This window comes from Poeciliopsis prolifica, unplaced genomic scaffold (assembly GCF_027474105.1).
Source record: "Poeciliopsis prolifica strain line A6 unplaced genomic scaffold, Auburn_PproV2 SCAFFOLD011, whole genome shotgun sequence".
In the NCBI taxonomy this organism is placed as follows: Eukaryota; Metazoa; Chordata; class Actinopteri; order Cyprinodontiformes; family Poeciliidae; genus Poeciliopsis; species Poeciliopsis prolifica.
This window is the reverse complement of record NW_026562386.1, coordinates 5,640,768-5,664,610: the sequence shown is the minus strand read 5'-3', so window position 1 is coordinate 5,664,610 and position 23,843 is coordinate 5,640,768. Positions and strand designations below refer to the sequence as shown.

At 41.2% G+C, this 23,843-nt stretch overlaps 3 protein-coding genes and 1 long non-coding RNA gene across 4 annotated transcripts; 2 read left to right on the top strand and 2 right to left on the bottom strand.

The window, feature by feature from the left end:
* Positions 1 to 460: 460 nt before the first annotated feature.
* On the top strand, positions 461 to 15,538 carry abcb10 (ATP-binding cassette, sub-family B (MDR/TAP), member 10). The gene is made up of 14 exons (XM_055037085.1): positions 461 to 1,310; positions 4,137 to 4,343; positions 5,010 to 5,212; positions 6,793 to 6,927; positions 7,163 to 7,309; positions 8,014 to 8,149; positions 8,229 to 8,324; positions 9,448 to 9,657; positions 10,318 to 10,397; positions 10,484 to 10,664; positions 11,694 to 11,737; positions 11,950 to 11,984; positions 12,101 to 12,159; positions 13,363 to 15,538. Exons 1-14 carry the CDS (start codon positions 941 to 943, stop codon positions 13,554 to 13,556), a joined length of 2,097 nt encoding a protein of 698 aa, XP_054893060.1. The 5' UTR covers positions 461 to 940; the 3' UTR covers positions 13,557 to 15,538.
* LOC129364453 (uncharacterized) lies at positions 11,127 to 16,826 on the bottom strand. Its single transcript, XR_008606440.1, has 4 exons — positions 16,651 to 16,826; positions 13,389 to 13,552; positions 11,670 to 12,185; positions 11,127 to 11,573 (listed from the first exon to the last, which is right to left on the bottom strand). It is a non-coding gene; the product is annotated as an uncharacterized LOC129364453 (long non-coding RNA).
* Positions 16,827 to 18,786: 1,960 nt separating this feature from the next.
* LOC129364452 (uncharacterized) lies at positions 18,787 to 19,691 on the bottom strand. Its single transcript, XM_055037087.1, has 2 exons — positions 19,610 to 19,691; positions 18,787 to 19,456 (listed from the first exon to the last, which is right to left on the bottom strand). Exons 1-2 carry the CDS (start codon positions 19,624 to 19,626, stop codon positions 18,862 to 18,864), a joined length of 612 nt encoding a protein of 203 aa, XP_054893062.1. The 5' UTR covers positions 19,627 to 19,691; the 3' UTR covers positions 18,787 to 18,861.
* Positions 19,272 to 23,039, top strand: acta1b (actin alpha 1, skeletal muscle b). The gene is made up of 7 exons (XM_055037086.1): positions 19,272 to 19,387; positions 20,141 to 20,277; positions 20,579 to 20,903; positions 21,758 to 21,919; positions 22,009 to 22,200; positions 22,292 to 22,473; positions 22,555 to 23,039. Exons 2-7 carry the CDS (start codon positions 20,149 to 20,151, stop codon positions 22,696 to 22,698), a joined length of 1,134 nt encoding a protein of 377 aa, XP_054893061.1. The 5' UTR covers positions 19,272 to 19,387; positions 20,141 to 20,148; the 3' UTR covers positions 22,699 to 23,039.
* The last annotated feature ends 804 nt before the right edge of the window (positions 23,040 to 23,843 follow it).

Genomic DNA, 23,843 nt, shown 5'->3' with positions numbered 1-23,843 from the left:
TTATTATTATGTGTTGGGCATCCAGAAAGTTGTTGAAATAAGAGATCCGTACTCTTCCTCTATATTACAATGAGCAATTAGCTTAGGACCAAGGTTAACATGCACCATCAAAAAAAAGAAAATTAATAATAATAATAATAATAATAATAATAATAATAATAATAATAATAATAATAATAATAATAATAATAATAAATATGTTTATTCTTCATTTTATGAAGTTAGTCAAAGTGGGTAATAGTGGTCAGAACTTTTACTCAGATAGTAGTACTTCGTCATAATAATTTTACTCAAGTAAAAGTAAATCTACTTGTGAAACTGATGCTAAGAGTAAAGTGTTCCCTCATCCGCGCTCTGGCTCCCATAACACTCCAGCCCAGTTGATGGCGGTAATGCGCACTGAAACGTTGCTTAGCAACCGCTATTTAACAAAAAGAATGAGAAGAACCGCGTTGTGTTCGAGCTTCTTCGCTCTGGGTTCGTTTCGTTCTGCCTAGGAAAGTTTTCTTACATCATCATCCTCACCGAGGCGGATGTACCAAGAGTTTCTGTAAACTGCGAGCCGAAGAGGGTCACCTTTAATGTTTGCGTGACTCCAGCTCCTTCCAGGTGGATTTAGCTTGAATTTGGTGGGGGTGTTCCGGCGGTTGTTTGCGCTCCAGGCGGCCGGGCCTTCGGCCCAGATGATAGTGACGGGCAGCAGCGGGGTGTTGGGAGCTGGTCAGCGATAAGAGATAAACTGGGTGAAAGGCGGCTGTCAGTGGCTGATAAAGCCTACAGTAACGGTCCAGAAGACCCCGCAATGTAGCGCCGACAAGCGTCATAGCCGAGGATATGGAGTGCTGAGGGACTCTGCTTGGACTGGACCGAATCAGTCAGTCAGCGGTTCTGAATGAGACATCGATATTATCACTTGATTTGCTGAATCAAATCGGGGACAATGAGGCTTTTAATTCGCATGAACAGGATGCACTTCAATAAACTAAAGCTGGCGCAGTCCAGGTTGCTGTGCCTGGAGCACCGGGCCCTCCTCTCAGCCGCCCACCGGAGGAGGAGGCTGTCCGCCGGCCTGAAGCCCTCCGCGTGTCCGCCACCCAGCCACGTCCTCTCCGTCTCGTCCTGCAGCGCGTTGACCGGCGGACTCTCTTCGCTCCGTGGACGGACTGTCGCTCACACACCTGCTGCTTTCGCCAGCTCGTCGGCGGCCTCCACACCTGCTGGGTCCGCCGAGAGCCAGCGGGCCGCCGTCCCTATGGATGATGTGAAACGGGTTCTGGGTCTCGCTCAGCCGGAGAGATGGAGACTAGCAGGTAACCTGCAGATAACAGGCTCCATAGATTCATCACTTCATACTAAAAGCAGCATATTAGTTACTATTACAGTGATTTGAGGGATTCTCAACTCACCTGGGCTGGAGACTGATTTGGTGCCCTATTCACTAAAGACAAATATATTGAACTAATGGAAACTACAGTGCATTAACGTGTAAAAATTAATAAGAACTACTTTTGGTCGGTTTAAAACATCCCTTGGCCAGGAGCTCCATGTTATTCCCCCAAAAATGCTATACATTCATAATTTTCAAATCCTTGAGTACTATTTATATTCATAAACATCCCAAAATATTATTACAACTCGTCTGATAAAGGCCTCTGACACTTATATCAAGAACAATGTCTGGGGAAAAAATGCATTTATAAAAAAATTTAAAAATCTCCCGGTCTCCCCTTTGAAAAAGCCATTTCTAAAGTTTGGCCCAGGTGACTTGCTACATTTTGCACATGAAGTAATTAATATCTTACTGAACGTTATAGCTTTGAAGTGTTGTCCACATACATTTTCACCATAAAATATTACTGGTTAAACTTTAAAAAATATGTACAGTTAGGGCCAGAAATATTTGGACAGTGACACAGGTTTTGTTATTTTAGCTGTTGACAAAAATATGTTCAGAAATACAATTTATATATAATATGGGCTGAAAGTGCACACTCCCAGCTGCAATATGAGAGTTTCCACATCCAAATCAGAGAAAGGATTTAGGAATCATAGCTCTGTAATGCATAGCCTCCTCTTTTTCAAGGGACCAAAAGTAATTGGACAATGGACTCTAAAGGCTGCAAGTAACTCAAAAGGCCTTTCCCTCGTTAACCTGTAATCAAGTAAGTAGTTAAAAGGTCTGGGGTTGTTTCCAGGTGTGTGGTTTTGCATTTGGAAGCTGTTGCTGTGACCAGACAACATGCGGTCAAAGGAGCTCTCAATTGAGGTGAAGCAGAACATCCTGAGGCTGAAAAAAAAGAAAAAATCCATCACAGAGATGGCAGACATGCTTGGAGTAGCAAAATCAACAGTCTGGTACATTCTGAGGAAAAAGGAATTGACTGGTGAGCTTGGGAACTCAAAAAGGCCTGGGCGGCCACGGAAGACAACGGTGGTGGATGATCGCCGCATACTTTCTTTGGTGAAGAAGAACCCGTTCACAACATCAACTGAGGTCCAGAACACTCTCAGAGAAGTAGGTGTATCTGTCTCTAAGTCAACAGTAAAGAGAAGACTCCATGAAAGCAAATACAAAGGGTTCACATGTAGATGCAAACCATTCATCAATTCCAAAAATAGACAGGCCAGAGTTAAATTTGCCCAAAATCACCTCAAGAAGCCAGCCCAGTTCTGGAAAAGTATTCTATGGACAGATGAGACAAAGATCAACCTGTACCAGAATGATGGGAAGAAAAAAGTTTGGAGAAGAAAGGGAACGGCACATGATCCAAGGCACACCACATCCTCTGTAAAACATGGTGGAGGCAACGTCATGGCATGGGCATGCATGGCTTTCAATGGCACTGGGTCACTTGTGTTTATTGATGACATAACAGCAGACAAGAGTAGCCGGATGAATTCTGAAGTGTACCGGGAAATACTGTCAGCCCAGATTCAGCCAAATGCTGCAAAGTTGATTGGACGGCGCTTCACAGTACAGATGGATAATGACCCCAAGCATACAGCCAAAGCTACCCAGGAGTTCATGAGAGCAAAAAGGTGGAATATTCTGCAATGGCCAAGTCAATCACCAGATCTTAACCCAATTGAGCATGCATTTCACTTGCTCAAATCCAGACTTCAGACGGAAAGACCCACTAACAAGCAAGACCTGAAGGCTGCGGCTGTAAAGGCCTGGCAAAGCATTAAGAAGGAGGAAACCCAGCGTTTGGTGATGTCCATGGGTTCCAGACTTAAGGCAGTGATTGCCTCCAAAGGATTCGCAACAAAATATTGAGAAAAAACTTTTTTGTTTGGGTTATGTTTATATGTCCAATTACTTTTGAGCTCCTAAAATGTGGAGTGTTTGTAAACAAATGTGTACAATTCCTACATTTTCTATCACATATTTTTGTTCAACCCTTTAAATTAAACGTTACAATCTGCACTTGAATTCTGTTGTAGCGGTTTCATTTCAAATCCAATGCGGTGGCATGCAGAGCCCAACTCACAAATATTGTGTTACTGTCCAAATATTTCTGGCCCTAACTGTAGCTGTATGTTATTAAAGCTAAAGTTGAATCAGTAATACTTTTATAACAAATTTATGTCAGATCATGATTTCTTGGTTAATGTCAAGTTGTCATAACAATTTGAATAATGTCAACTTTGTATTAAAAGTGTCTTTAGTTATCAAATGAAACTTTATGACAACAGTAATAAATATCCATGAAGATTTACTCATGTTTATGACAGTGTCATGACCTATGTCTTATTTACAACCTGTGTAATAATGTGTTACCCTGGTTTCCTATATAATGTGTCGGCCTGTGGTAGAGGTTAGCAGAAGACCTTTAGCACTGCTCGACCCTCATCTTGCTGAAAAAAATTTTGTTTCTCTGTGTTGAGAGAAACAACACAGGAGGCTGGCATTTTTGTTTCAGGAAGCCCTTAAGTCCTGTAACTTCTACAAAGTTCATCAATTTGTGTAATTTTCAGCAGTTATTTCTGTACATTTTGGATGCTCCGTTGCCCAAACGCATCGAAACTGTAACCTGTGTTCACTGCTTGGTGATCATTCCCTGAAAAAAACATGAGACTGCTTAGTTTTTAATCCAGATTTCTTCCTGCATGTTTTTGGCTTCTTGCTCCTCCAGCCGGCGTTGGCTTCCTCACCGTCTCCAGCGCCGTGACCATGTCGGCTCCCTTCTTCCTGGGCCGAGTCATAGACACCATCTACACGTCCAGCGCAGACACGGAGACGATGACGGCCTCTCTGACGTCCCTCTGCCTCATGCTGACCGGGGTTTTCCTGTGCGGCGGCGCGGCGAACGCTGCCAGAGTTTACCTCATGGAAGCGTCAGGTGAGTCAATTTAATGAAGGAGTCGCTTGAAGACGTCGGTCATTACTTAGAAACAGACAAATCTCTTACGTACACAGCATTGTTTTACATCGAGCAAGGCTGAAACAATTAGTCGGATTAATTGATTATTGAAATAACTAAAGTTAACTAAAGAACAACGCACTCCGAGCAGTAATTAAAACGAAACTGAATGAAAAATAAATACATTTTGTGTTTAAAAACTAAACACTTGTGTCTGTAAATATGTTCAAATCCTCAAGTGGCAGTTTGAGCTTCACTTGGTTCAACTTATGTAGACAAAATCTCCTGCTGGCATCCTTTTTTGTCCAATTATTAATCAGTTAATCCAAATAATATCAATAGATGAGCTGATTCTGTACTGTTAAGTCGAGCAGGCAGAGATCAGTTTTTCCCTTGTTGATGTTAATGAATCCATTGCTACAAATAATAACCGTCTCCAGCGGTTCACTAAAGGAATTATATTCTATTTCATTTTAGGCAGTGTGGTGTTTATTTGCATTTTTAAAATTAATTGTATTATCAGTTTATTTTAATGTATTTCTAATATCGTATAAAATAATGCTCAAATTGAAAACCTGCAGTTTTTAAAAAAATCTGTTTTATTAATAAATTGTCTAAATAATGTTTCCTGTCCTCTCACGCCAGGCCAGCAGATAGTCCGTAATCTCCGAGCAGCGGTTTTCTCTGCCGTCCTCAGGCAGGAAGTGGGTTTTTTTGACAAGAACAGGACTGGCGAGCTCATCAACAGGTTGTCGTCTGACACGTCAGTGGTGGGAAATTCCATCACAGACAACCTGTCAGACGGGCTGAGAGCCGTCGCTCAGGCAGCGGGCGGCGTCAGCATGATGGTAAGTCCCGTCTCAATCTGAACAAACAGGCTGCAGCCACTTCGGGGCAGGAAAGAGAGCAGTTTTAAGAATCTGAAAGAAAGATGTTAATGCCACCGAATGTTAAAAAAATTTTAAAGCGGGGGACCAATAATCCAAAATTTATACTTTTTTGTATGTCCACTTTGGTCTCAACTTATTTTAAAAACCCAAGCACTTAAAAATAATCACCAGCCAATTTTTGACAGTAAGTTCATGTTTTTTAGTGTCTGGAAAATGAGCTGTTCTGAAACCTCCGGATTGTTGAGTCAAATTCAACGGGCACCGTGCCGTTACCCAGCAACCCCGATTAAGCCTAGCCCGTTACCTAGCAACCCAAGCCAAGTTCCAACACGTTTGGTCAGCTGGTTTTAGACTTATGATCCAGGAACTACTTACTGGATTCTGGTTCATTGTGCAGGATGCTCCACTTCTGCTTTTCCCCGGTATAGTATAAGCCTGGCAGGTCGCCAGACCTCAAAATCAACAGAACTGACTGAAATTTCTTCATGTGAGAATGATTTTGTAATGAACATGTTTTGTGTGGCCTGTAGACGTTTCCTAACCTGACCTGTTCAAGGAGGCACGGTAGAGACACTTACCTTGGTGATACTTTGGACGGTATTTTGTGTAAACATCCCACATGTTCAGGTTGTGGTCATTCTGCTAATAGCAGCAAACTTAGCAAACTGAGCGTATTAATCGCTCCGTACTTGGAATAGTTTTCATTGTCTTGTCCTCTTCATTATGTCCTTCCTGAATAAGTGAAGTGAGTTTCAGAAAAGTGACTAAAAAAGGAAAGCTAATTATACCTAAAAGGAAATGGATCGTTTCTGGTTATTTTCTTTTGCTACCTGCTCTGCCTGCTTTATATTTCTTAGATTTCTTTAACTCATTCCTTTAAAAACTTGTTCTATTTCATTAAATTATTTGCTTTCTCTTTTTTCACCTAAAAGAAAGTAAGTCAGAAAATACAAGGTTTGCTCTCATGTTTTTCAATAACGAGGAAGTGAAAGGATTCCCTGAAACTACTTATCAGTCCCTGCAGTCAGAATGAGGAGATCACTGATCTTTTTATTATTATTAGACTGCAAGCTTTTGACATTCACAACACACCAACAGCTCTGTTGCTTCAATCCAGTTCAGTTTAATTATATCCCACCAATTAACAAATTTTCATAGATCGACTCAATTTGACTGGCATTATAATATGAATATGTTGTTGGACTTATTTACACCTCTGAATCACGAGGAGTCGCTGGTCTGGTTTAGTTGAGAAAGTTTCTGATTATTTCTTTGAGAAAGTTAAGCCCTGTTTGTGAGGACAAATGCATTTTAATGATCAGTTTATTGCATTTAGCAAGTCTGAAAGAAACTAGTTTGGATTCGGCACTGAAATCGACTCAATTTGAAGAAATATACAATATCTACAGAATCTATCTTTGTGTGTCCCTTATAAAAATCTTACCACAATATGCCTTTAATTAGTCTCTTGATGTCTTTATACTGCTGTTTTTGTTTGTTTTTCCATTAATTCCATCTTTATCATTGTTTTCTTCCAGTTCTATGTGTCTCCCAGTCTTGCGAGTTTCGTTTTGATGATTGTTCCTCCCATCACCATTCTTGCTATCATCTATGGTCGATACCTTCGCTCCATCTCCAAACGAACACAAGACGCACTTGCACAAGCGACACAGGTACGCAGGCTGGCAGCAGAAGGTGGTTTCAGGTTGTTTCTTTTTACTTTATGCTGATTTGTTTTTATGCTCAGTGTTACGTTTTTCTTCTCTTATTTTAACATGACCCTTTTCAAACCAGTGTTTGCTCAGCCCTCAGTTTGTATCGATGTGATTTAAAACCCGCTCTGCTTGTTGTAACTTAATTAAAACTGGAGATAAAGTTTAATAAGCCCTAATAAATCCGTGCCTGCAGCTGGCGGAGGAGCGGATCAGCAACATTCGGACGGTTCGGGCCTTTGGCAAGGAGCTGTCAGAGGTCGACAAGTACACACAGAAGACGGACTTCGTCCTGAGCCTGGCCAAGAAGGAGGCCTTCATCCGAGCCGGGTTCTTTGGAGTGGTAAGTGTGGCAACAGTCGTGACGCAAATCCACAGTTACAACAGGAGGTATTACCAAAGGATTCTGCTCTGTTTTTACAACACTGAACCACTGAATAGTACTCTTCTATTACAGGAGTATTGTAAAGTAAATTTCTAATTTTGTACATTTTCATACTTCCATTTGAGTTTCTACTGCTTCTATAAGTAAACCAAGAACTTAAAAAAACAACAACATCCAGCCGCTTTTTGGCAGGTTCATTTTTTGGTGTCTGGAAAATGAGCCGTTTTTGAAACGTCCTCATTGTTGAGTCATGTTCAACCTAGCAACCCCGGCTGACCAGTGTTTCCCAACCCTGGTTCTCAAGGCTCACCGCCCTGCATGTTTTAGGTATTTCCTTGCTTCAGCTGATTTCAATTGATGACTGACTAACAGGCGTTTGCTGAACTGCAATCAGTTGAATCAGACACATGAAAGCAGGGAAACCTCTACAACATGTAGGACAGTGAGCCTTGAGGACCAGGATTAGACAACAACCAATTCTCCAGCTGGATTTTATCTCAAGCTGTGTGTTTTTTTTTGGTTTGTAATTTTTATTAGTCGGTCGTATCAAGGGGAAGTTTTGTCATGGAGACTTTTAGCAAGTTCTCTTTGTGTAATCACTGTCAGTTGCACCAGATATGCTGCTGTCATTAAGTGAACCGATGAATGTGTTTATGTCCCAGACTGGTCTGAGCGGTAACCTCATGATCCTGTCGGTGCTCTACAAAGGAGGCCTCCTGACGGCCAGTCAGCACATGACGGTGGGGGAGCTCTCCTCCTTCCTCATGTACACCTTCTGGGTGGGCATCAGCATCGCAGGTAACTCCATGACTGCTCTCTGATGCAGCATGTGTGACACACAGGGTTCGCGACTGACGGGGTGTGTGTGCGTGTGCAGGTCTAAGTTCGTTCTATTCAGAGCTGATGAAAGGTTTTGGAGCCGGAGCCAGACTCTGGGAGCTGCTGGACAGGAAGCCTGAGTTTCCTCTAAATGGTTCGTAAACACAGATTGTTCTTCTCTTATCCGTTAGCAGAGGCGGGCAGAGTAGCCAAGAAACAGTAGCACTACTTCAGCGTATTTTACTCAAATAAACGTAAACAGTAGCCATTCAAGAAATTACTCAACTAACAGAAAAAAGTATTTGATAAAATGTCTACTCTAGTACTGAGTAACTGATTAAATTATTCATCATTTCACATCTAAAAATTACATCATCAGACTGACCAAAATATAAAGTTAAGTTCAAATTACTGACAATAATTCTGACATGTAACAAAAATAACAAAACCAGGTGAAATAATTTAAGTTTCTTTCAATATAAAACTTATGAAACTGCAGGTGTGTGTCTGGTGAGTTTTTGGTTAAAACACTTTTGTTTTTAATTCTTTGGTTAAAAACAGAAATATTTCATAGTAAAATTACTCAAGTAAAAGTAAAAAGTGCAGCACAGGAAAAACTACTAAAAGTAAGATGCTTATATTTGTTTGTTTTTGTCAAAACCCCTTCAACTACACTAAACTACACGCCACATTAAAAAGAAAGTGTAACCTTTCAATGTTCGTCTCAGGTCCAGTAGGTTGACTTTCACCACAGACACGTTCAGGTTCACTGTGTTTATTTTAACAAGACAGTGTTTAACATCAGTCCAGCAGCTTCTGCCTCTATACATGCAATAAAATATAATAAATAACTCTAAACAAACTACAGGCTGATGGCGACTAATGAACAGTTAACAGCAGTTAAGTTGTAAGATTAAACATAGCTAAAAAGCACAACATTAATGATAACCACACTTAAAAATAAACACTTTTTAAGAAACTTCACAGCTATAACACTGTTAAAATAAAACTGTTTTATTAAGTTTTAATGTGTTAGACCAGTTGACTGCAAACTTTACATATTAAAGGGCCGTTTCTGCCCTCGGCCAAATAAAACTTGTTTAAAGCAACAAATGTTACATAACTTGTTTGTTACGTAGGTATTTATTTAAAATGTTTTAAAAATAAATACCTACTTTAGGTTATGCTTTTTGGCTAAAACCATCTTCTCCATTACTTTGCTTTTCTTGTAACAATATTTCAGATGATCTGTTTTTATTTACTCCGCTCATTTCCAGAGGGACGGATCCTTTCTCCAGATCAGCTCAAAGGCCAGCTAGAGTTCTCCGATGTCTCTTTTTCCTACCCGACACGGAAGGACGCTCCTATTTTCCAGAATCTGAACCTCGTGGTGCCAGCGGGAACCATCATGGCCGTGGTGGGGCCCAGTGGCTCGGGGAAGTCCTCCCTGGTGTCTCTGCTGCTCAGGCTGTATGACCCACATGCTGGTAAGAGTAAATAAATGTCCGTTTCTTTCCCTGCTCATCTTTCATGGTTGGCGACAAAGTATTAAGAATGATTTAGAGCGCTCAGTTAATCTAGCATTTATGTTTCTGGACTCTGGCGAAAATGTATGTTCATGAAGAAAATGCTAGAAAGACTCCAGGCTGGTTTTAAACTGATCCCACTAGGCAAAAGTGCAAACTACAGCTTTACTGGTCAGCTTAGGGTTGTGCGACATGACTAAAAATAAAAACTGATATATTTCATGCCAGATCAGATTGTTTTCTTATTAAAATGGGTTTTTTTTTTCGCTCTCTCTTTTTAGAAAGAAATTACAAATGACTTCTTTCAATCATCACTTCATTGAGCTGTACGAGAATTCTGGTGAAATTACGAGACTACAGTCATACTATTGGCACAGTAAAGATGTAATTTTACCAGAAAGAAACATCTGAATAAAAAAAAAAAAAAAACGCTTTTCAGACAAGATGGCAGACATTGAGCCTACAATCAAATCCATATTTTCCAAACATTAAATAATCACAATCCAAAAATTGGATTAATGGATAAAATCGATTTAGCAGCACTAGTGCAGCCTGTGAATGAATGTCTTCTGCCAAGTTAATGGACATTGCAGCGTCTTATGAAACGTCTCTCTTCTCCAGGTACCATTACCATAGACGGTCATGACATCAGGGATCTGAATCCCTACTGGCTCAGGAATCACATCGGGACTGTCAGCCAGGTAATTAAAGACCAGACTGGAAAGCAGCTTAAAGGACTCAGGCTTTACAGGAGAATACAGTAGTCACTGTGTTTTGTCTGTTCCAGGAGCCAGTTTTGTTTTCCTGCTCCATCAGAGATAACATTGCATACGGCGCCGTCGACCCAGACGCTGTGACTATTCAGGACATCCACAGCGCCGCCAGAGTGGCCAACGCCTATGACTTCATCCAGAGCTTTCCCAAAGGCTTTGACACACTGGTGGGGGAGAAAGGAGTGCTGCTGTCAGGTGAGGAACTGGAGCAGCAATAGGTTGGATTAAGAGCCACGCTTTAAAGGGGACCTATTACGCAAAATTCACATTTTGCACATTTTCTGTGCTTCCAGTTGGGTCTCAACTGCTTCTAAAAACAGACCAAGCGCTTAAAAAAACCATCCAGCCATTTTTGGCAATAAGTTAATAGTTTTTTTGGTGTCTGGAAAATGAGCCATTTCAAAACCTCCAGATTGTTGAAGGGGCAGTATTATGTATTTTCCAGCTGTATGGTGCCATTTTATAGCACAATCAAGTAACACTGCTGTCTTAAGTTGTTATAAAAATGGTATATATATCAAATATGACTTAAAAGGAATTTACGTTTGTAATTTAGCGCCTTGAAATTGGGCCACTGTCTCTTTAAAAACTCTTGATTTTGTGAAACTCCGCCTTGTTCAGGAAGTGATCACAAAATCGCTCCTCATTTAGCTCTTTAACGTTTTGCTAGCATTGCACTGAGAAGCGGCTCATATAATGGACTCAGCTGAATGGTTGCCACGGCAGATTAAAGTATTTGATCTCCATGCATTAATGGACGCATTAATGCATCAAGGCAACACTCCGGGTATGCTTTTGATCGATCAATCAATCAATCAAATTTTATTTGTATGGCACATTTCAGCAAAAAGGCATTTCAAAGTGCTTTACGTCATAAAAATAATGGAATAACATTATGACATGCTGGAAAGCTCAAAAAAGTCACTTTCACGTGATACCGCCCCTTTAAGCCACGTTCCATCGTTACCTAGCAACCCCAGCCTCGCACAGGCCTGTTACCTAGCAACCCCAGCCTGGCACAGGCCTGTTACCTAGCAACCCTGCGCGGAACTCCTGCATGTGTGATCGTCTGGTTTTGCCTCTGTATGCGCCGTACAAAGTCTTCTGGAAAAGAGAAGCGTAAATGAGTTTGGGGATTTTTTTGTGTGGAAATAACGGCGACATTAAAGCCGCCGCTGCTCGCATGCAGCTTTTACTCACCATTGATCTGTGTCTGGATGTCAGGTGGTCAGAAGCAGAGGATAGCCATCGCCAGAGCTCTGCTCAAGGTAACCACATGTTTTCTGTTGTTTTCAATGCATAAGATGTATATTTACCTCTTTATTTCTGTACATAATGAGGAGTAGAGGGGTAAGGAAGATTAAAGTAGGGTTACATCGAGAAACGGTACAAAAGTATCTAATGGGCATAAATTACAAATTGGTAGAGAAATTCTTCCTGAAAAACATGAATTTGTCATTTTAATGTTTCTTTTTTTCAGAACCCAAAGATCCTGCTGTTAGACGAGGCCACCAGGTTAGACTGACTGACTGAGTTTTTGCTTTCAGTGTTTTGACTGGTGGCTTTTAGCTTTTAGCCTTCTGAAAGCAAAATTATGTTCACAAAAACTTATAATTTCTTCTTTACTTCAGTGCTTTGGATGCTGAGAACGAGTTCCTTGTTCAGGAGGCTTTGGAGAGACTCATGGAAGGTAGACCATTCATTTAGTCGTTGCAACTATAAACACATGGTCACATGGTTAACCACACTGAGGACTGAAACAATTAATCGTGTTGAATTGGCTATTGAAATAATAAACTAATTTAGTAACTGCTTTTGTCATGAACTGGATATTCAGACTCTAAAACTTGCAATTTGCTGAAAGACCAACATACTCAGAGCAGTAATTAAGCCAAATTTGATTAATCCATTAAGCATCAGAATAATCAACAATTAATTGATTAATACAGTGCTTCTCAAATAGTGGGGCGGGCCCCCTTTGGGGGGCGCGGTGCGATACCTGGGGGGGCGTGTGATCCTGGGGAACAGGCTTTTTTTTGGCCGTACTAGTATAAAGTGTAATTGCGCACAGTAGGCGGCAGTGGCGCTCTCATTGTTACTTCTGTCACGTTTGCGACAGTGCAACATTTCATGACTTACAAGACAACAGGTTTGCCTTGGTTAGCAGTGTTAATTCAACAAAAAGCTCCGACTGCGTTCTGTCTATGGCCTCCGTTATTCAACAACCCCCAACATGAAAAAGTTTTTCACAGGGATGAAAAGAAAAGCGGAGAGAGACAAAGATAATGAGACAACAGAAAGTCAACCGAAAGCTAAGAAGAGGAAATACGACGAAGCGTATTTAGCGCTTGGCTTCACTGTGACTACAGTTGGAGAAGAGGAAAGACCGCTGTGTTTGCTGTGTCTAAAAATGCTCGCAGCGGACAGCATGAAGCCAAATAAATTAGCGCGTCACTTAAATACGTTACATCCCAATCACGCCGATAAGCCGCTAGAGTTTTTTCTGCGAAAAAAATGTTAATAAGGAAAAAATGTTATGCAGAGATGGATAGTCACGGTGGGGAATGGGGGGCGCGAATAGTTTTCTTCTTGCTAGGGGGGCGTAACGGAAAATAATTGAGAAGCACTGGATTAATATAATGATTAGTAAGGTATTAACTTGAGAGATTAATTTAGAGAATAATCAATTATCAAAATATTGTAATAATTTTAGTCATTGATTGTCAGAATAACTGATTAATCGTCAGAGTAAGTGACTAATTGTAAGAATATACAAATACTATCAGAATAATTGATTAATCGTCAGAATAATTGATTATTCGTTAGACTAATTGATTAATCAATAACTAAAATAATCGTTAGATGCAGCCCTAATCCCTCTCTTGACGAACAGGGAGGACGGTGATGGTCATCGCTCACCGCCTGTCCACCATCAAGAACGCCGACTCCGTGGCCGTCCTGGACCAGCAGCGGGTGGCCGAGTGCGGCCAGCCCACGGAGCTGCTGGGAAACAGGCAGGGACTGTTCAGGAAGCTGATGGAGAAGCAGGCGTTCCTCCAGGAAGAACAGCAGCGAGCGCTTCTCTGAGGGGAGAATCAAATATGAATAGGCAGGTTGAGAGCAGATTTCCTGAGACTGGATCACATTTGGACTGAAGCCGGGATTCACTTATTCCTGGACTCTGATTTAATCTGAGTAAGAACTGAGGACAAACTTTTTACTCGTTGGACGTTTGATTTCTAAATCAAACCTTCCCACTTGCTATGAAACACTTTGTGTGATCACTTTATACAAATCAGCCAAAAACACTGCTAAATGTATATGTATGTATTGGTGTCTGTATATCTAATTATTTTAAAACTTGAAGCTTTTTACTGCTCTTTTCAGGGCCTAAATAAATACAAGCAGCTATTTGTGGTTTTTACACTGTACTGAAGACGTTATTGACCAATATGTGCTCATTTGTTTGGAAAAGTTTGGCCTATAAATTGTTTTCTTTGTAAAATTTTCTTTCTTCAACTTGAGTTACTGACATTTGGTTTGAAGTGGCTGCTATAAAGCTGCTCAACTTGACCGTTTTTCTGAAAGCGGGTCGAGTCTCCAAACCATCGTCAGAATCAGACGTTGTCGGACTTTAAGCTGCAGTATGTAACTTTTATAAAAAATATATTAACTTATTTGTTGAAACTGTCGCTATTTCACCAGTTTAATATGAGACAGATAATCTGTGAAAAAAATACCTGAGCTCGCTGCCTTCTCCCACTAGAAACAACCAATCAGAATCAGGAGGCGGGTCTTAGCGTTGTCAATCACCCTCTGTGTGGCGTTAGCATAGCCTGTCGGGAATGCTCAGGCTAGTCAGCATGACCATTGATGATGGCAGGTAAACAGCTTTCCTGCAGCAGTGAGTTGTTTATTTTCCATCACCACATTTACCAGCGATTACATGTGGGTGATTGACAGCACTAAAACCTGTCTTCTGCCTCTGATTGGCTGTTTTTGGTGGGGGAGCAGTGCATTTCTTCAGATAGCAATCGTAGCTCAGGGTGAGATCAACCTTTTTACAGATTATTTGACTTATTTTTATAAACTTTAGATTCTGCAGCTTGAAGGTTTTCTGTTGAAAATTGGAGAGTAGATGTATAACAACTGTATGTCTCTCAGAGATGTAAATATCTTTATAAACATGTCAAAAAACCACTGAACTGTTCACAGCAAGCTAAATATTACAGCTGGCAAAGAAATCCAGACTCATAAGGAATAATTCTCTTCATGAAACATTTAAAAAGTCTGGATTAAATCTCCTCTTTTTTGTAATATCTGACTTTTAAATGAAAACCTAATTTTAAGCACCAAACAACATTTTTACTCCTTCCCCCCATACGATTGTAGAACTACAAACATATAATGTCTAGTATATATATTAATTATTTACAAAAAAGAATAAAAAGATGTGCACCTTTGATACAAGTGCTGCCATCGCAGAACCGCTCTGGTCCTTTTAATATAAAAGTATTTTTTTAGTCTGAGTTCATAGGAGAGATTGACGTGGGGACTGAGAACAAATCCAGCGCTGAACTTTCACTAAATCTTCGTTTTGTGTCTGTTGGTTTGTGGTTTTGTAAATGTGTAGTCATTAAATATTTATTAATTTAAGTTTGTAGATTGTTTGGCTGCAGAAAATGAGTTCAGTTTATGTTTTTTGTTTATCATTTTGTGGTTTGTTTTACCCTGTTTCAATTTAAAAGTGTCTTGTTTTAGCCTCTATTCAGATTACAGTTTTCCATTGTTGTGTTTATTAATCATTTCACTTTATGTTTTTAGTTTCCTGTTTGATCTTTTTTGTGTTTGGTAAATGTTGAAAGAGAAGGAAATGAAATCGAGTTCATCTGATTCACTTCAGGTTGGATGAAATTATCAAATTGATTTATTTGTCAATGTAGGATGAATGTCAAATTTTAAAAATTTTAAAGGTTTTTAATATGAAGCTGTAGAAAAATAACCTAAATTTTATCCATATTTTATATAGTGTTATTTCTGAAAATAAATAAAGTGAAATATAAATTTTTTGTTCTTTGCTTTGCGTGTTTTATATTTGTTACCTTCCTTCTGCACTTTTAATTTCTATGAAACGAGAACAGAGAAACAAGAGAAGTTTGCGGAATTCCACAGATTACCGCCAGATGGCGCCACTTTCAGCTCGGAGCTGCTGGTTGAGATGAGAAGCACAAGGTGAACTGAGCTCTGAACAGACTGTTGACAAATCTGTATTATTATTATTATTATTTTCTAAATAATAATCTCTTGCACAGTAATTGTGAGGAAGAAGGACATAGTTTTTATAGTTTTTTAGATGTAAAGATCATAAATGAGAACAACTATCAGTAACTTAGTATATTTCTTAGCTTTTTCTTGTGGAGAAGTGGAAGGAATAAAGGAGTTTTCTGTTGACAACACATCATGGTGTTACGTCTCAGTGAACAAAGTGTCAGATGAAACTGAAAATGAACTTTCTGATTGAAAACCTCCTGGTTTTTCCACCAAATATTAATATTTCTGAACTCTTCCTGAGTCAAAAGATTGATATTGTTTCTAAATGAATATGAACTTTTTTTCTTTGCATTATTTGAGGTTTGAAAGCTTTGCGTGTGTTTTGTTATTTTACCCCTTTCTCATTTTCTCCAAATAAATGCTACATTTTTGCTTGTAATTTCAGAGACATGTTGTCAGTAGTTTGTAGAATAAAAGAACAAAGTTCGTTTCACTCAAACCTTTTTTACCCATAAAAACTAAAACCAGAGGAATTGATCATTTTAAGTGGTTTCCTAATTGTTCCAGAGCTGTATATAAATATAAACGCATCTCTATGGGTAAATTGACAGTTTCTGATTCTAAATTCATAAAATGAAAGCAGATTTTTAGCCTAATCCGAAAGTCATTAAGGCAAATTCCTGAAGATATTTTTGTCCAAGTCCCTCTGCAATATAAGTCAAAGATTTACACCTCAAAAAATTAATTTCTCTTGAAAAAGAAAAAAGGAAAGAAAATCAGAAGCGTCCACTGAGAACCGGTTTGATCTTTCTAATCTCTCCAGGGTCCGTCCAGAAACCTTCAGCCGACTTAAACCTGTGAGGACCTGAACAGGAAGTCAGAAACCAAACATGCTTTTTAGAAAAATCACTTTGCGTTAGCGATCCTGGAAATCTCTCCCCCGTCCTGCTTAAATCGACGTAAATCTGCTGCCCTCCGTCGCTCAGACTGAGCCCACGCTCTCCGCCACCTGCTGCACACACTCCTCCACCTTCCTCTGTCTCCACAGAGCGCCTCGCTCTCTTCCTCCCCCACTGTGGCCCCTGTGACCTCCGCCCTCCCCTCCGCCGTCACTCCTTCCCCGACAACTGCCAGCCCCTTTACATTTTAGGCGTTTCTCTGGCCCTCGGGTTCAGAATGGCTCACAACAAGTGCATAAAAGTAGCTCAGCGTGGCTCTCGCTCTGCAGCCTCTGAGCTCCCCCCACCCCCACGCGCAAACACATATTTCCTAATCCATGCAGTGCAAAGGAGGCCTCACCCGTTTAGCTCCCATCCACCAGCATTCAGAGAGTTTATCACCTCCTCCTGCTGCCGGGATTAGAAACCTTACACTGCAAAAACACAAAATATCGCCAAGTAACGGTAAATATCATTGCATACTTGAAATAACACAAAATTAGCCTATGAGTAGCTTCTCCTCAAGCTTAATTTAACTAAATAATTGTTGAATACAGATAAAATGCACTAGTTTCACTCGCAGTGAAACATTATTTCTGTTTAAGTGAGAAATTTGTTAGTGTAACTGATACTTTTAATATCTGAATCCAAGAATAACTGATTTAAAACAACCTGATTCATTATTTTTTGTCTTAATTCAAGTGTGCTGAAATATTTGCTCTAGAAACTTTTGGAAAACATGTTTTGTTTTGTTCTTCTGTCTGTGCTTCTTTGTCACACTTTGACTTTATGAATCAAAGTTAACATCAGACCAACCTGCTCTTCTTTAATCACAAATTAAGTTTGGTTGATCACTTTTCAAGAAAAAGTTAAGCTCAATTTCACGAGCCAGAAGCAGAACAGAACCCGTCTGACAGCATGAAGTAGGCTGAGAGATCTTAACGAAAGTCAGGAACATTCCTGCAAAGGATCACAGTGTCATTTACTTTGACTTAACTTGTATTAAAAGTTCTGATTTATTGTGTTTTTTATTTCAGTGGTACTTCCTGGTTACGAAGAGGTAAAATAACAATAAAAATCCACAAACGGAGAAAACACAGAGCGGTAATAAAACTTTCCGACCAAAATTACTCCAAGAGCCAATTGAGGCAATGTCCACTGAGTCCCAAAAGAGCAAAGGTCAAAGTTTAACTTGAATCTCCCCAAAGGTCAACATTTAGGGTTTAGTAATAGGAAAGAAACTGGGCATCACATCATAGAAAAACAATGCCTCATCTGATGTATACACACAAAAGTGCCTTGATTATCCCAAAGACTCATGGGAAATACTTTGTTGAGCTGATGAGACACCAGTGGAAACTTCTGGAAGGTTTGTTTTGTCAGCAGGAGATCAAGAGCTCAGGGGAGATGACATGAGCATCCCTGGATGGTAACACCAACGAGAATGAAGATTTTTCTGAGTGGTCTAGTCAAAGTATAACCCTAAACGTAAGTTAAACGCAAAGGCATACACAGTCCAAGAATTTTAAAAGTGAAGATCGACTGATGAGTCCAGTGTCTTCAGAGTTTCCAGCTGAGTTTCCCAAATAACATGCATCCTATGAATAATTTAGCAAAGGTTGAAACTGAGCTGATTTACATTCCTCTGGATTGTGTTGATGTGGATTAATGTGCACCGTCCTAATCAAATGATTAGGAATGATTTATTGTGTTGTCCTCATCAAATGACTGAAATTAAATTAAAATGAAACAATATTCCCATCCTGCTCCTCTCTGAACACTGAGCCATCGCACTTCAACACACAGTCTCCACATTTGTCTCTCTCTCTCACTCACACACACGCCACCTCCACCTCCACCAGCAGAGTTATAATTATTCCGGCTGCTGCTGCAGTGACAGAGCAGAGTACAGGCTCTGCAGGAGGATAAGGTTTCAGCCCACACTGAGCCATGTGCTCTGCAGAAAGAGTTAAAAAATGAATTCAGAGGATAAAATGCATGTGAATGCAGGTGGGATGTGTGTGATTCGCTTTGCAGAAGGAAATCAATGCATGGTGAGTGAGTGGGGAAGCTTGGATTGTCTTATAAAGCCTGACGGAGTTTAATTCGTTGCATTTCATAATTAGAAACGTAAGAAACCCCTACAGGTTTCCATCCAGTTGCTTTCCATGAATCCATCGGCCTCAGCCGGACCGTCCCGGCTCTGCGCTCTGCGGCCTAAATCGGTTCACATGAGGGAAGCGTCTTTCCCATTTTAAGGCCGGATGAGGCCAACTAGCAGCAAATCTATAACCCTGCTTGGCAGCAACTGGCATCTCCCATAGAAACCCCCCGGCGGCCCGCGGCGGCTCCTTATACGGCCGTCTAGGTGGGTCCGCGGGGCTCGAAGGGAGGTCAGAGCGACAGGCCCATACATGGAGCGCCCGCTCTGCTCGCTGGGGGCGCACAGCGTCACTCTGGACCCCCATCAATGAGAGCCACCCCCACCAGAACCCCTCTGCCCCCGCGAACACACCTACCCACCCACTCCCGCCGCCGGTGCCGGGCAGCATCCTAATATGGCCGAGGGCCGGGATGGGGGCCAGTGCTGAGCTTTGTGAATGGCGGACGGCCGGTATAAAAGGCGGACGGGCAGCGGCCAGGACTCCAGCTGGTTCAGCAGCAGCACTGGTTGGGTCGTTCTCTCCGAGCCGCAGACAAACACCTAAGGTAAGACTCCTGCGAGGATCGGCCGCCTTCCGAAGCTTCTCGTCCCGGTTGGAGCCACAGACTGTAGGCCTTAGAGAACCGGCGGAGCGTCCGGGGAAGATGTAGGACCAGATAGTTTGTAAAAATACACACGGCGAGGAGGAAATAGTTACAGTCTACGAATCTGAAACTGTAAGATAAATAATTGGCACTGATTAAGCGCAAAATTACTGTTGGCCTCACCTGTTTCCTCGCTGCATTTGCCTTTAATGTTGAGGGAAAAAATGAAGCCAAAATCAAAAATGTGGCCTTATTTTTGGCCAAGTTTTGATTTAAAAATTCCTCCAAATAATTTTTAAATCAAAACACACAACGTACTTTGTTGTATGTTTCCTCAGACAGGGAACAGGTAAGCCAATTTTTGATTTAAAAGTCCTCGAAATTAAAGGTAAAATAGCAAAAAAAAATATGTCCATTTACATAATAAAATATACATAATTATTTTTTTCTAAAATCAAAATGTCAAATTTACAATTCAGCTTTTGTTCATTAAATCCAATCACATTGTGTTTTAACTTTCCATGTTATAAATGGCATCAAGCTCCCAATTCTCGTGATTCTTAGAGTCATTTTTAATCATTTAGTTTTAAATCGTTTTAATCTGGAGGAAAACTGCGGCTTCCTTAAAGGCTGCGTGCGGATTTAGTCCACATATTCCCGCACGGCGAGGCGGCTCGGTGCGCTCTGATCTCCCCGTTTCTCTCCTGGTGACAGAAGCCAACATGTGTGACGACGAAGAGACTACCGCCCTTGTGTGCGACAACGGCTCCGGCCTGGTGAAGGCTGGCTTCGCCGGAGACGACGCCCCCAGGGCCGTGTTCCCCTCCATCGTTGGCCGCCCCCGTCACCAGGTAACCAACGAAGAAGAAAACCCTCCAATTCATTAGACTTTCATACAAACTAGTAGTAGCAAATGTGACACCTGAGACTGTGTCACTTTACATGAAAAGCGGAGATATCAGTAAATATTTGAGTGCATCATGTTTAAGTTGAGTTTCTCAGTCACTGAGACTTAATTTGTCACTTGTGCCGTCTTCGTGACGCGCGCCGTTGTTTGGCACATTTACGCAATGCGAAGCCAGTCTGGGTGCACAAAGGTCGTTTCTCTGCGCGTAGCCCCATGGATAACCTTCTCCCTCCCTCCTCCTCCAGGGTGTCATGGTCGGTATGGGTCAGAAGGACTCCTACGTCGGCGACGAGGCCCAGAGCAAGAGGGGTATCCTGACTCTGAAGTACCCCATCGAGCACGGCATCATCACCAACTGGGACGACATGGAGAAGATCTGGCACCACACCTTCTACAACGAGCTGAGAGTGGCCCCCGAGGAGCACCCAACCCTGCTCACTGAGGCCCCCCTGAACCCCAAGGCCAACAGGGAGAAGATGACCCAGATCATGTTTGAGACCTTCAACGTCCCCGCCATGTATGTGGCCATCCAGGCTGTGCTGTCCCTGTACGCTTCCGGCCGTACCACTGGTGAGAACCACGACTAAAAGCAAAGACCCACACAAATTACCTGAAGAGTTTTCAGACCGGAAAACTTCACGCGCAACATTTCTTGGCATTTTTACGCACATACTTTAGTTACATCACGATTAATAGTGTTAAGATTCTTTTCGGGATTTTTCCCGCAGCGACTTCTCAAAGATCCATTCAATTTACCTGGATTTTTTTTCCAAATTGGATAACTTTACGCACCTTTCTTTGAATATTTATGAACATACTTTAGTCGCATCCCGTCACATCGTCTTTAATTGTTTTAATATTATTTTTTAAGTCTCATCTTTTTTGCAACAACTCAGAAGCGATTCACAAAGATCCATTTAATTTATCTGGATGTTTTTCCAAATTGGATGACTTTACGCACATTTCCTTGAATATTTACGCACAGACTTTAGTCGCATCCTTTCTGTAATTTTAAGATTTTTTTCAGATCACTGGGGATTTTCTCCGCTGCGATTCCTCGAAAAGATACTCACAATTTTCCTGAATATTTTTCAGGTTGGATAACATTACGCGCAACATTTATTTGAATATTTACGCACTGACATTAGTCGCAACACGTCACATTATATTTAATAGTTTTAAGATATTTTTAGGATCATTCGAGACTTTCTCCGCTGCAACTCCTCACAAAGATACACACAAATTACCTGAGTATTTTTTTCCAGATTAGCCCGTTTACGCACAGCCTTGACGTACAGAATTTCTTTTAAAATTTATGTACATACCGTCACATCGTGTTACGTAGTTTTGAGAAGTTTTTTTTTTTGTGTGTGTTGTTTTTTTTACTCCAGCTTTACGAAACTCACCCTCTTGTCTCCTCTCAGGTATCGTGCTGGATGCTGGTGATGGTGTGACCCACAACGTCCCAGTCTATGAGGGTTACGCCCTGCCCCACGCCATCATGCGTCTGGACCTGGCTGGTCGCGATCTGACCGACTACCTGATGAAGATCCTGACTGAGCGTGGCTACTCCTTCGTGACCACCGGTGAGGGACTCGCTTTTAGCGCACGACTATTGACAGCCGCCACTCCTTTGCTCTCTGAATTAACAACTCATGGATCTTCCTCCCTGCAGCTGAGCGTGAAATCGTGCGCGACATCAAGGAGAAGTTGTGCTACGTGGCCCTGGACTTCGAGAACGAGATGGCCACCGCCGCCTCCTCCTCCTCTCTGGAGAAGAGCTACGAGCTTCCCGACGGTCAGGTCATCACCATCGGTAACGAGAGGTTCCGTTGCCCCGAGACCCTCTTCCAGCCTTCCTTCATCGGTACTCCAGATATTCTTCTTCTTTTTGGTCTTAAAATGGCAACCACGACTCCACGCTAGTCCTCCTAACACTTGCGCTCTCACCCGACCAGGAATGGAGTCTGCTGGCATCCACGAGACTGCCTACAACAGCATCATGAAGTGCGACATTGACATCCGTAAGGATCTGTACGCCAACAATGTGCTCTCCGGCGGTACCACCATGTACCCTGGTATTGCTGACCGTATGCAGAAGGAGATCACTGCCCTGGCCCCCAGCACCATGAAGATCAAGGTAAACAACAAACCGCACATTTTTTACGCACACATTCCAGCTTCTTGACTGATTCTCACCAAACTCCCTTCCTCTCTCCAGATCATCGCTCCTCCTGAGAGGAAGTACTCCGTCTGGATCGGTGGCTCCATCCTGGCTTCCCTGTCCACCTTCCAGCAGATGTGGATCTCCAAGCAGGAGTACGACGAGGCCGGCCCCAGCATTGTCCACAGGAAGTGCTTCTAAATCCTCCATCTTCTTCTTCTCCGCCACCACCGGCAGCCCGGAGAACGAGCGAGGAGGAAGGAAGAGCTCTGCGGCACAGCAACACTCTGCTGCTGTCAACGGACCGGCTGTCTGCGCCGTTGACATCCACATGCAATTTATATTGGTTTAAAATCTGCATATTTCAAAGCTGTTTGTTGTCTGTGTTGCACGGAGAAAGGCTGTGAAAACAACCACTGAACCATGCATACACCAAAAAAACTTTAATAAAAAAAAAAGAAATAACAACGACATGTTGCCCAACACATGTGAATGTAAGTGTATATACATATTGATAATTTATTAAAGTCCATTATTTGGTATTTTTGCCCCTGGCCTTGGTTTTCTCTTAAAGGGGAGGGTGGAAAAGTGCAGGAAAAGCGAATCAAAGCTCCGGGTTTCCTTTAACAGCGACCTAAAATTAAACCAAGAGCTGAACAGCATTTTGTGAGACTGACATGAAAAGATAATGTGACTTCTCCTTTTTTAAAAAGAAATCTTGAGCTTAAATTCAGTTTTTAACACGCAAAACATATCATAAAATGTTTAATGCTGTGACATAAATTGTCAGTTCCTTCTCTCAAAAACAGAGTTTTAGAGGTCAAAAGCTCACTTTCTCTTTTTTTTTCCTCTGATATATTTGTAAATTAGATTTTCCTTCCTGTGGTGGAAGTGAGTTTTATCAGGACCTGAGAGAATCAAACATCAATCTGATCAATAACTAATTAATCGATTCCTCCACATTGAGCACAAAAATAACGACATTGGCGACATGCAGCATAAAACATGAAAAAGTATTTCAATAAAATCCATTACTGACTTCAACTCTCACCACAGCCAACATCAGTGAATTTGATGAATGTTTATTTATTTTATTACATTTTATGTGTTGTTTTTGAATGTTTATATTGATTATTGCCTGAACTTTGCAACGTCAAAAATTAGTATTTTTGTTGATGAATTACGAGTATTCTCAATTTTAACCTCATATAAATAAGAAATTATTCATTTTTTCCCCCTCAAAAATAACAATATCTGATGTCCCCATAAGTGTCAAAATTGCAAATTGAATTTTTTAAAATATATATTTCAATATTAGCACTTAGTGCTGGAAAATATTAAGAGAC